The sequence below is a fragment of the Notolepis coatsorum genome (assembly GCF_963971535.1).
Source record: "Notolepis coatsorum genome assembly, chromosome: 1".
Classification (NCBI taxonomy): domain Eukaryota; kingdom Metazoa; phylum Chordata; class Actinopteri; order Aulopiformes; family Paralepididae; genus Notolepis; species Notolepis coatsorum.
In genome coordinates, this window is record NC_140165.1 from 33,928,704 (window position 1) to 33,940,635 (window position 11,932).

General features: G+C 43.7%; 1 protein-coding gene across 1 annotated transcript in view; it reads right to left on the reverse strand.

Annotated features, from left to right (window-relative positions):
* Positions 1–11,932, reverse strand: part of stk11ip (serine/threonine kinase 11 interacting protein) — a 145,408-nt gene that overhangs the window by 61,485 nt on the left and 71,991 nt on the right. Inside the window, exons 16-17 of the mRNA XM_084316217.1 lie at positions 8,991–9,101; positions 1,578–1,845 (exon numbers count right to left, since the gene is read on the reverse strand). Of these exons, the coding sequence (XP_084172343.1) occupies positions 1,578–1,845; positions 8,991–9,101 (379 nt within the window). The remainder of the gene's footprint in view (positions 1–1,577; positions 1,846–8,990; positions 9,102–11,932) is intronic.

An 11,932-nucleotide genomic window follows, 5' to 3' on the forward strand; every position in this document is an offset into this window, starting at 1 on the left:
TAGGTGTGAATACAAACTGAATACCAGGCAGAATGAGCATAATGTTCAAGTCAATGCCCTAAATCTATCCAATGAACTAACAACTTTAACTGGCGTGAGTGGAAAACCTCGCCACATGCCTCGTTTCTCGACTCCCCCCTTTCACTGGAATCCGTGTCGGCGTCGCACTGTGGTATCGAGGCTAACTCACAATGACCGAGAACACAACAGCACAATTTGATTAAAGGCTATATTGTATGTGCAGCTAGCGACACATAATCCGTGTTTACAGATTCATGGAATCTTTCCTATAACATTACACATCCACCCAAACAAGCGATGTGTTTATTTCCTCTCGCGGTGTCTGCTAATATCAATAGCTGACAGGAAATAAACTTGGATTTCCACTGAAAAGGTCTACAAGCTGACCTTGTGTCGAGCAACATGTCAAGTCCTGTGCTTTGGCTTAAGCCCATCGGAGGTTTAGCATGGCTGATTACGAGATGTGCCAAGATCTGATAAGGCCAAAGGGCTTTAAGAGTCAGTGCTGTGAATAAGTCTGTGGGTGGATTTGCCTCTTTGTCATGTCAAGGGAGAAAGGCAAGATCGCCAAGGGCAGCTCACTTTATTCAGTGGTCGCCATATTGGCAGAGTGTGACACAATGGGGTGGTAGGACATGGAAGCAACCATTCACTTCAAGCAAATTAAATGAAAACAACAGGTACAACACACTGTCGTAATTACAAACCCGTTGATTATTATTTGAAAATGAACACTCGGTATAACCAAGCAGTTCAATGAGATGAACAGCAATTGGATTATTTAACGTCATAAATAATGTTCATCATTCTCATACGTAAGCCGATGGCCTAAAATATTCATATAGAAAATCATTTTGATCGTTTTGTGATATTGGTTCAATTGGTTTGAGAGTTTTTGTGTTAAAAGAGTTGGAACGTGTCATGGAAGTGTTAATCCCCAACTTAAAAGAACACACCAACATTAAGGGTAATGTGATTAACGTCTCCTCCAGAGTCAGACAAGAAGATAGATACCAATTTCCTCTCTGTGCGTTCAGTAGAAAGCTATCCGGCTGCAAGCTAGCCTAGCTTAGCACAAATGAATGGCAGTGGATATGGACCAGCTAGCCTAGCTGTTGGCCAAAAACACCTCTCCCAGAGTTTTCAGATAGACTAGTGGTCCGTATCCACTTCCATTAATTTGTGCTAAACTAGGCTAGCTGGCAGCCAGATCGTTTTCTACTGAACGCACAGAGAGGGAATTGGTATCTTGTCTGACTCTGCAGAAGAAGGTATTACGCATTTCCCATAATGTTGGCGTGTTCCTTTAGGTCTAATATATAATATATATATATATAGTATATATGATTTAATTTTCACAATTTCACTGAGCTGCATTTAATACTTCCTGGAATATGTGACATCATAATGACATCACACATTTCAACTGTTTGAGTCGATATCTCCTCAAACCAAATGAACTGTGACAAATTAAATGTCAACTTGAGAAAGTGTGTAGTTTTGGGATAATAATGGGGCGTATTCCGTTAATGTTTTCCACATCTGTCCTCGCTCACCTTTGCCATCCTCTCTGCGCTTCTCCTCCTCCTCCTCTTCTTCCCCGTCCAGCCGGACCACCCCTTCCGGCGGTGCCGTACCTCTACTCCTCCAGGCTTTCCCACCACTCCCTCCCTCCTCCTCCTCCTCTTCACGCTCCTCTCCCCGCGCGGTGAACTCTGACCTGCAGCGAAGGCACTGTAGGTGCACGCGGCAAACGTCGAGGCAAAGGTCGGAGGTGCGCCGCTTGTTTTCCTCAGCCGCGCGCGACAACACGTCAGTCAGCGCCTAGGAACCGGACGACAGCAAACATGAGCGGCCGTGGCATGGAGGGGCCTCTTCCAGGAGTTATTACTGGGGTTACTTACCTTTCACTCAAGCTGTATGTGTGTGTGTGTGTGTGTGTGTGTGTGTGTGTGTGTGTGTGTGTGTGTGTGTGCATGTGTTTGTGTAGTGCGTGTTTCAAAAATACCTAACTGCTGAGAAAGTGGAAGTAGAATGTGTCCTAGCTTACACGTCGGCACATGCAGGATTGAGATGGTTACTTACCAAAAGCCATGTATAACATGAAGGAAAACAAAGCAAAGTGACTTGATCTCGGTCTGATGACCCATAACTAACAGTTAACGTTCACTGTACTGTTCACTAATAGTGATGGATCGGATCGGTATTAGCTGGGAAAAAGTGCTATTGGTGCATCCGTGGAGGCAAAACAATAAATTGTTTCTATTAATTCAGATTCAATGTCATTTTAACTTGAACTTTTAATGGTTACATTCAATGGTTACAAGCCGGATCTCCTCTCTGGTAAACAAGAATACCCTGAAGACTCTGGCAGGAGCACTCATTCAAGGGTACTATGACTATGCGTGCACCTCATGGTACCAAAGCACCTCAAAGGCGCTTGAAACAAAATTACAAACATCACAAAACAAACTGGTCAAACTACTACTTGACCTGAACCCCAGAACCCACCTCACTGGATGGGTTGCCCACTTTGACAACCTAGGATGGCTTAGAGTAGACGACAGAGTACAGCAACTTGCAATGGGCCTGGTCTTCAAGATACACTATACGACCGGGGTGCCCATGTACATGTCAAAATACTTCCCAAAGGTCAGTGAATACCACAACCACTACACCAGAGGAAGCTCAACAAATCATGTTAAACCCAGATTCGGCTCAAACAAGGGACTAAACACGTTTCGCAATTATGCCACAACAATGTGGAACGCCCTACCCAAAGCTGTAAAGGAATGTGAATCCCTGCCCACATTCAAAACCGCTCTTAAAGAGCACCTACGGGAGGCTGCAATTCGAAACTGGCCACCGTAAATGCCCAAAACCCCCACCACCTCCTAATAGACAGTCTCCTCCCCACCGCATGTATATATTCCCTCCCCGCCGTATGTATATTTGCCTCCCACCCACCCACCCCCTCCTAATGTACAGTCCCCTCCCCATCATATGTATATACTCTGTCAGGATCTAGGGGTAACAGTACTGTATATTTGAATACCGCTTATGTCACAAATGTATCAGTACTAAATACCTATATGTCCCTATGCCATAAATGTCATGTATGTTGTGTATGTCATAAATGTCTATATGAAATGAAAATGGGGGACCCTGATGGAAACAAGACAAACGTCTTTCTCAGGTCTGCATCCCCTTAACAATTGTATGTATTGAGCCGTACTGTATTGTACCCATTCTGCAATCTGTTAAATAAAGTTTTCATTCATTCATTCATTCATGATTAGCCTTTGTTTCAAGTAGACCTCAGAACCAACAACGACAACACAAAGCTCTGATTCTTCTTATTTTCCGATGAACAGCTTAGGACAAATGAATGGAAGCGGATATAGGGATCACTAGCCTAGCCTTGCCTTTTCCGGAATCTTAAGCTAGGCTATTCATTTGTGCTAAACTAGGCTAGTTTGCAGCCAGATAGCTTTATATGTTCCCATAATCCCGTTTCTAGAGCTAGGGATTCTGTCTCGCTCAGCTAGCATTGTAGAGGTTGCCAAGGAAACCCTGGACATTTTGACTTAAGTTTTGAATGATTTTTTAAAAAGGTAATACTGAATTGCTGGAAAGCATAGCCCATGGCTTTTTGGTAAATGGAATTTCTCAAAGACAAAGACAATCTCTCCCTCTCTCTCTCACTCCCTCCATCTCTCTCTCTCCCTCCATCTCTCTCCCTCTCTCCCTCCCTCTGTTATCATTCATAAAATAAATTGGCACTTGGAAAACACTTTCTCTAAAAATTTAAATGGGTCTATACTTCTTAAGAACAAGGAGATCCAAAGAATAGACAGTATTACTGTCCATTCTTTCATTCATATTTCTTTAGTTTCTTTTGGGAATAAGTGATAGAACCCGGATGTTGACATGCTCAACACTTTGATGAACATTGTTACTCAGCTGATAGAGTTGTGCCCTTCCTTCTGCCGTACAGAACTTGTAAGTCGCTTTGGAAAAAAGCGTCAGCTAAATGACTAAATGTAAATGTAAATAATGTTGGCGTGTTCCTTTAACACTTTGAGCGCCACGCCTGGTTTTCCATTTTACCGCTTGAATGCCACCATCGGCGCCAATGTTAACGTTAATATCGCCTAATCTATGTTTTAAATTATGGCTATGTGTCTAATCTGCCCATCGCATTATCAAATACTATTTTCCAGTCAGTGCTGTGAAGGCAGATTGTTTTTTTATCGCGTCGTTTCCGTTTCAGAGCAGTTAGAAAAGCCCCCGTTTTGATATAAAAAACAGCTCATTCTGGAGCATTCTATGAAAATCGTCTTTTAGTGGAATATTCCACAACGTTGATATTCGTCTGCCTTTTTATGAATCGTTTTCAAATAAACGCTAGATGATCAATATTATACGTGCACGCAAGCACATTGCGGCCGCGCACTGATAATCGCTCCGTTGATTTCCTCACAGAGTTTTACAGTGAAACCGAAAGAAGACATTTCACAAAACAGCTTATAACTTCATCAAACTTACTCTGATTATCCTACCACTGATAACATAGAGTCCTTACCTGACATCAGATGGTATCCAACTGGTATATTCCAATTCCTGATCACCATTCGAAAAAATCGATACGTGTATGGATCCAACGCGATACAGTAGAACTCCATGATCCGCGGGGCTCTGAGGCTCCAGAATGAACTCTGGTAACCCCGGCTGGATCAGTGAACTGGAAAATGTGGAGTACCGGATTTTTTTCCCCATTCATTTTCATTGAGTCCATTCCAAAATCACTTATGTCATCTGGGAGACGACAGGGGGCGCTTTTTTCCACAGTGATCGCCGGCGCCCCTCGGCTATACTCGGGTAGGCTCGGGTGATGCAATAATTTTTCAGATCACAAAAAAAAAAAAAAAAATCCGAGAAATCTCGTGAGTGGCATGCAACCACCTATAAAAAAACCCGAGAAATCTCGTGAGTGGCACTCAAAGTGTTAACAGTGCATTCAGGGTAAGAGGTAAAGTGACATTTTACAGGAGGAGTATATGTTTGGCTAACTAGCCTATTTCTAAGAGCCACACTGCTAACACTAAACTGGTGATGTTGGGGGAACCTGGAACGCTGAGATAGTTTGTGATTTTTCCCTTTATTTTTATTTAATTTTTTTAAACTGCCGCTTCGAAATTCAAAATCCTCGTGTGAACCACAGATGAAGCTAGTTTAATAACCCATTCATTTTCCCACGCCTAGGGAACCACCCTCCCTCATTACATACAATTACGTTTGCATCCATAATCTCACCATGATTTTTATTTTTTTACCTTCCAACATATTAAATACATTCTTAGCGTCCCATTAACACCAGTTTTTGTATATATATTTTTTTAAAGGATTACTTTTACAGATGACTTTTTAATCTTTTTTTCCTTAGCTGTAATGGATTGCATTGTTACATTGCATTACAGTAATCCCATTACATGTAATCCGTAATTCCCAAAACCTCTGCACATGCAGTATAGCAAGCGCACTCACTCACACGCACACACTGGTTTGGGGAACATCTGTTTTGCTCAACTCGGCTTGTCCTTGGATAGCCCTAGACATTGTTGCTCTTTATTTAGATTTTTTTATTTTTTTTAAATCACACATGAGGTTTTTCATTCACATTACATAATATCACATAACCGAAGCTTGTAGTACGGTGCGGCAAAAAGATGTAGTGATCTGATGTGACAAGAGCGATATTCCAAACCAGTAAACATGGGACAGAACATTTCCCGATGGCTCCTGGGCATCGAGTAGGAAATAGATGACAAGACGTTAGGGATAGTTAGAAGGGGGGGGGGGGATTGGTGGGCTGAGGCGAGGCGAGACCAGACTCGCTCCGTGTGTATCGGAGTCACTGGGTGTGGCTGGCTCTGGGGTTGGCACGGTTCGTGCGAGGGGTTAAGAGCTGTGACGCATTCTACTCCGTGATCATATCATCACCTATGATGCAACTTTTCCATTTCTTGCTAAGAGAAATTGGATTGGATGCTGCTTCGGGGTCAGTCAGTGTGTGAAGTAGCTGCTCTCACTAGGAGTTAGTAAGCCGTTAGAAAGGCTTTGTTCGGTATATTCTCTCAATAGGAGTTATAGAGTTAGGTCCATAAATATTTGGACATCGACAGAATTTTCTAAATATTGGCTCTGTACACCATCACAGTGGACTTTGAGTGCAGACTTTCAGCTTTAATTTGAGGATATTTACATCAAAATCAGGTGAACAGTGTAGGAATTACAACAGTTTCTACCCCCCTTTTTAAAAGGGACCAAAAGTCCATGGTTTGTCCAAACTAACAATCCATAAATAAAATAGTCACTTTTAATACTTGGATTTTAATACTGTTAAGCCTGAAGTCTGGAACTCATAGACTTCACCAGACACTGGGTTTTGTCCCTGGTGATGCTCTGCAGTTCCTCTCTTCAGTTCCTGCTTGTTCTTGGGGCATTTTCCCTTCCGTTTTGTCTTGAACAAGTGAACTGCATGCTCAATTGGATTCAGATTTGGCTATTGCATAACATTCCACTTCTTTGCCTTAAAAAACTCTTTGGTTGCTTTCGCAGTATGTTTTGTGTCATTGTCCATCTGCACTGTGAAGCGCCGTCCAATGAGTTTTGAAGCATTTGGCCGACTATGAGCAGATAATAATATTGCACGGAACACTTCAGAATTCATCCTGCTACTTTTGTCAGCAGTCACATCATCAATAAAGTTTCAAGTTTCAAGTTCAAGTTTCTTTAATAGTTGTCATACAGAAGTACAGAATACTTTCATACAAAATGCTTCTTACTGTTACGCTCCAGAGACTGTGCTAGACAAGATAGTATCAAATAACATAGTATAGCATGTAATTTAGAAGAAGAAAATGTGGTCACAGTGTTCGGTATAGACATATGTACAATGTTCTGAGTTACCATATAATATACAATACTATGCAGTGTACTAATGTACAGTACTATATAGTGCAAAGCAGAAATGGGATGAGGTACAATTTAGGTACAATTTACAGTAAGGTGTACGAGTTGTAGTGCAATCCTTCATTAATAAATATAAAGTGTGGGGAGTGGGTGCTACAGTGTGTTTGTTTAAAGTGGGTGTGTGCTATAAAGTGTGTGGAGTGGGTGCTACAGTGTGTTTGTTTAAAGTGAGTGTGTGCGTGTGGATGTGTGTGCTATGTGCGTTTGGTGGTTGTTGTTGTGTAGTGTTCATTGTTCGTTTAGCAGCCTGATGGCCTGGGGATAGAAGCTTCTTCTGAGTCTTTCTGTGCTCGCCTTGAGACTCCGGTATCGCTTGCCTGACCGCAGCAGTTCAAAGAGGCAGTTGTTCGGGTGACTGGAGTCTTTAATGATTCTCTTAGCCTTGCCCTTGCAACGCTTGTTGTAAATGTTCTGGAGGGTGGGGAGCCCCCCTCCAATTGTGCGTTCGGCTGAACGTGTCACTCTTTGTAGTCTGCTTCGGTCTTGTGCAGTGCTATTCCCAAACCAGGAGGTGATGTTGCCGGTCAAGATGCTCTCTATTGTACATGAGTAGAAGTTCTTAAGGATCTTCTGACTGACTTGGAACTTCCTTAGGCGCCTGAGGAAGTAGAGGCGTTGTCGTGCCTTCTTCACAACACGGTCAATGTGTGTGGTCCATGTCAAGTCCTCGGATATGTAGGCTCCGAGGTACTTAAAGCTGTTGACTCTCTCAACCGGTGCCCCGTCGATGCTGAGGGGGCTGTAGTCCTTGACCCCCGACCTCCTGAAGTCCACAATCATCTCCTTTGTTTTGCTGACGTTCAGGGAGAGGCTGTTTTCCTGGCACCATCCCGCCAGGACCTTGACCTCTTCCAGGTAGGCCCTCTCGTCGTTGGCAGAGATCAGGCCCACCACCACTGTGTCGTCAGCAAATTTGATGATTGTATTGCTACTCCGCTGAGCCACACAGTCGTGTGTGTACAGGGAGTAGAGGAGGGGACTCAGAACACAGCCCTGGGGGGCCCCTATGTTGAGGGTGATGGATGAGGAGGTGCAGTTGCCTGCTCTCACCACCTGGGGTCTGCCAGTCAGGAAGTCCAAGACCCACTGGCAGAGGTCATAGTTCAAGCCCAGGTCCCTGAGCTTGGCTATGAGTATGGAGGGGACTATGGTATTGAATGCCGAGCTGTAGTCGATGAATAGCATTCTCACATAGTTCCCCTGCCTCTTGTCCAGGTGTGATGCTGCTGTGTGCAGCACATGGGCTATGGCGTCCTCCGTGGACCTGTTGGGGCGGTATGCAAATAAACACAAGGGAAGCAGTGGCTTGGCATCCATACATGCCCACACCATAAAACTACCACCACCATGCTTCACTGATGAGGTGGTGTTCTTTGGATCATGAGCAGTTCCTTTCCATACTCTTCTCTTCCCATCATTCAGGTACACGTTGATCTTTGTCTCATCTGTCCATAGGACGTTGTTCCAGAACTGTACAGGCTTTTATAGATGTTTTTTGGCATGATCTGGTCTAGAAAATTCTTGATCTGGCCAACTGCTGTGAAGTGTTGTTTTGGTGTTGTGAGCTCACCAGTGCATTATTTCTTTTTAAGTGCCAAATAGTTGATTTGGCCACACCTAATGTTTTGCTAACTCTCTTATGGGTTTGTTTAAATGTTAGCCTAATGATGGCTTGCTTCACCGATAGTGACAGCTCTTTGGACCTCATATTGAGAGTCGACAGCAACAGATTCCAAATGCAAATATCACACTTTAAATTAACTCTAGACCTTTTATCTGCTCCTTGTAAATTAAATAATAAGACTCCAGTATAAGAGTTGAATCACTTGTACATTGTATATTACTATTGCACTTTACTGTCACATTTGCTCATTTTGCTGTATGATGACAATACATTTGAATCTAATCCAAATCGAATTTTTGCGTGTGTGTACCTGCAGCGCTTGCTGCGGGTCGTCATCCAACATGACGTAGCGCCTCCTCCTCCGCTCCGTGCTGATGTAGCTAAACTGGAGCTCCACAGCCGGGAGAAGCTTCTTTTCCTCCTGAGAGAGAGAGAGAGAGAGAGAGAGAGGGAGAGAGAGAGAGAGAAAGAGGGAGAGAGAGAGAGAGGGAGATAGAGAGGGAGAGAGAGAGAGAGAGAGAGAGAGGGAGAGAGATAGAGAGAGAGAGAGAGAGAGAGAGAGAGAGAGAGAGGGAGAGAGAGAGAGAGAGATAGAGAGGGAGAGGGAGAGAGAGAGAGAAAGAGGGAGAGAGAGAGAGAGGGAGATAGAGAGGGAGAGAGAGAGAGAGAGAGAGAGAGAGAGAGAGAGAGAAAGAGAGAGAGAGAGAGAGAGAGAGAGAGAGAGAGGGAGAGAGATAGATAGGGAGAGGGAGAGAGAGAGAGAGAGAGAGAGAGAGAGAGAGAGAGAGAGAGAGAGAGAGAGAGAGAGAGAGAGAGAGAGAGGGAGAGAGAGAGATAGATAGGGAGAGAGAGAGAGAGAGAGAGAGAGAGAGAGAGAGAGAGAGAGAGAGAGAGAGAGAGAGAGAGAGAGAGAGAGAGAGAGAGAGAGAGAGAGAGAGAGAGAGAGAGAGAGAGAGAGAGAGAGAGAGAGAGAGGGAGAGGGAGGAGAGAGAGAGAGAAAGAGGGAGAGAGAGAGAGAGGGAGATAGAGAGGGAGAGAGAGAGAGAGAGAGAGAGAGGGAGAGAGAGAGAGAGAGAGAGAGAGGAGAGAGAGAGGGAGAGAGAGAGATAGATAGATAGGGAGAGAGAGAGAGAGAGAGATAGGGAGAGAGAGAGAGAGAGAGAGAGAGAGAGGGGGGGGGGGAGAGAGAGAAGAGAGTGAGAGAGAGAGAAAAAAAGAAAGAGAGAAAAAGAAAGAGAGAGAGATAACTGGTGCTTAGACATATGAATCAGCCAATCATTGCAACAAACCAGTCCCAGACCAGTACTGCTTCCAAAAGAAATGTTACAATCAATCAAATCATCAAACAGAGTCAAACATCTTATTTGGAACATTGGCACAATGAAACCAAAACACCAAAAGTATGCAATGCTATTTGGACCTAAAAAATCTCTCTACTGTCAAGAGACAATAAGCAGAGACAGATCCTTACAGTCTAGCCCTAACCCTTACCAGGTACAGGCTCAGTCAAGGTCAAGGTCAACTTTATTTATATAGCACATTTAAAACCAAAGTTGCAGCAACATGCTTTACAATATAAAAACAGAGACATACTAAAAATACAATATAAAAACAGAGAAATACAAAAAAGAATACAAAATACAGTATATACAAAATCAAAAGCTGCAATACATTAAAACAATCACTACACGACCAGGGATGTATGGCTTACCAAGCCTCAAAACGCCAAAGAAAATAGGTGAGTCTTTAGCTGAGCCTTAAAATTCTCTAGGGTCTGAGCAGACCTCATTTGTAGTGGAAGACTGTTCCACAGTTTAGGGGCAGCCACCACAAAAGCTTGGTCACCTCTTGTTTTTAGCCTAGACCTTGGGACATCTAAAAGTAGGTTGTTTGATGACCTCAGTGCTCTAGCTGGGGTGCAAGCATGGAGAAGTTCAGCTAGGTACTGAGGGGCCAGATGATTTAAAGCCTTAAACACAAACATCGCAATTTTTAAATCAATCCTGAAGCGAACAGGGAGCCAGTGCAGGGAAGCCAGCACTGGTTTGATGAGTTCACGCTTCTTTGTGCCGGTCAAGAGGCATGCAGCAGCGTTCTGCACTAGCTGCAGGCGTCGCAGGAAGAGCTGGTCTAGACCCACATACAGGGCATTACAGTAAATCAGCCTAGATGATATGAAGGCATGGATACCCTCTCCAGGTCATTGGGAGAGAGGTAGGGCTTCACTTTGGTCAAAAGCCTCAACTGAAAAAAGGAGCCTTTGACTACCGACCCAATTTGTCTGTCAAATTTAAAATCACTATCAAAAGTGACACCTTGAGGCTTTAATAAAAGATAGTTTTTTGGCATCGAGGGGCCCTAAAACACCAGCAGAGTTTTTTAAACAGTCCAGATGCCCAAACACAATAACCTCTGTATTACCGTCATTAAAGGGGACATGCATTGCTATTCCTAGCACTATTTGGGCAACTTTACACAATTCCTGAGAGTCTATTGAAGACATCTGTAAGCTTTTATTAAAAAAAATTCATTGTTTTATATTTCTAATCAAGTACTCAAAAGCCACATTTTTCTCACTTTGGATTTCAGGCTGTGTTGGCCTGGCTCCGCCCATAAGCATTGTGTAAATGAGTCCCCGCGCGAGGTCCAGGTTGTGTGTAAATGAGTATGTGCTACTGCTGCTTCCTCGTGCACGGTTTTTGTTTCCCCGACAGAAGCTCCCCTCTCTCCCTCTCTCTCCCTCTCTCTCTCACTCGCTCGCTCGTTGTCTGCCTCGCTCTGAGGAAGTGTCGGGTTACACTATCTGCCTGCTCTGTTTGCTGTCGCTGTCAACCATAGAGTTAGTTATGCAAATCAATGCTATGTCGACGTCACAGAAACCGTCAAATCAGAACAGTTTAGTTGAGTGAGGGAGGATCTTGTGAACTCGAGACTAGACTGATGAGTCAATATGGTAATTAGAGACACAAACCCATTGATACTAACCTGTATTACTATAAAACCATGCTAAACACAGAAAAAAGGGATTTATAATGCATGTCCCCTTTAAGATTGAGGAAGTTTATATTTTTTTTATCCACTTTTTCTCCTTATTTTTCTATTTTTCTCCCATCCCAATTTTTGAGTTTCCAATTCTCCCCTCCCCTGTCTTGAACGTTGCTCGACTATGCCCCCCACTGGTCGGTTGTAGGGAGGATAGAAGCCTTGCATCACGTGTCCCCTCCGGTACACGAGGAGGCAGCCTGTCACATC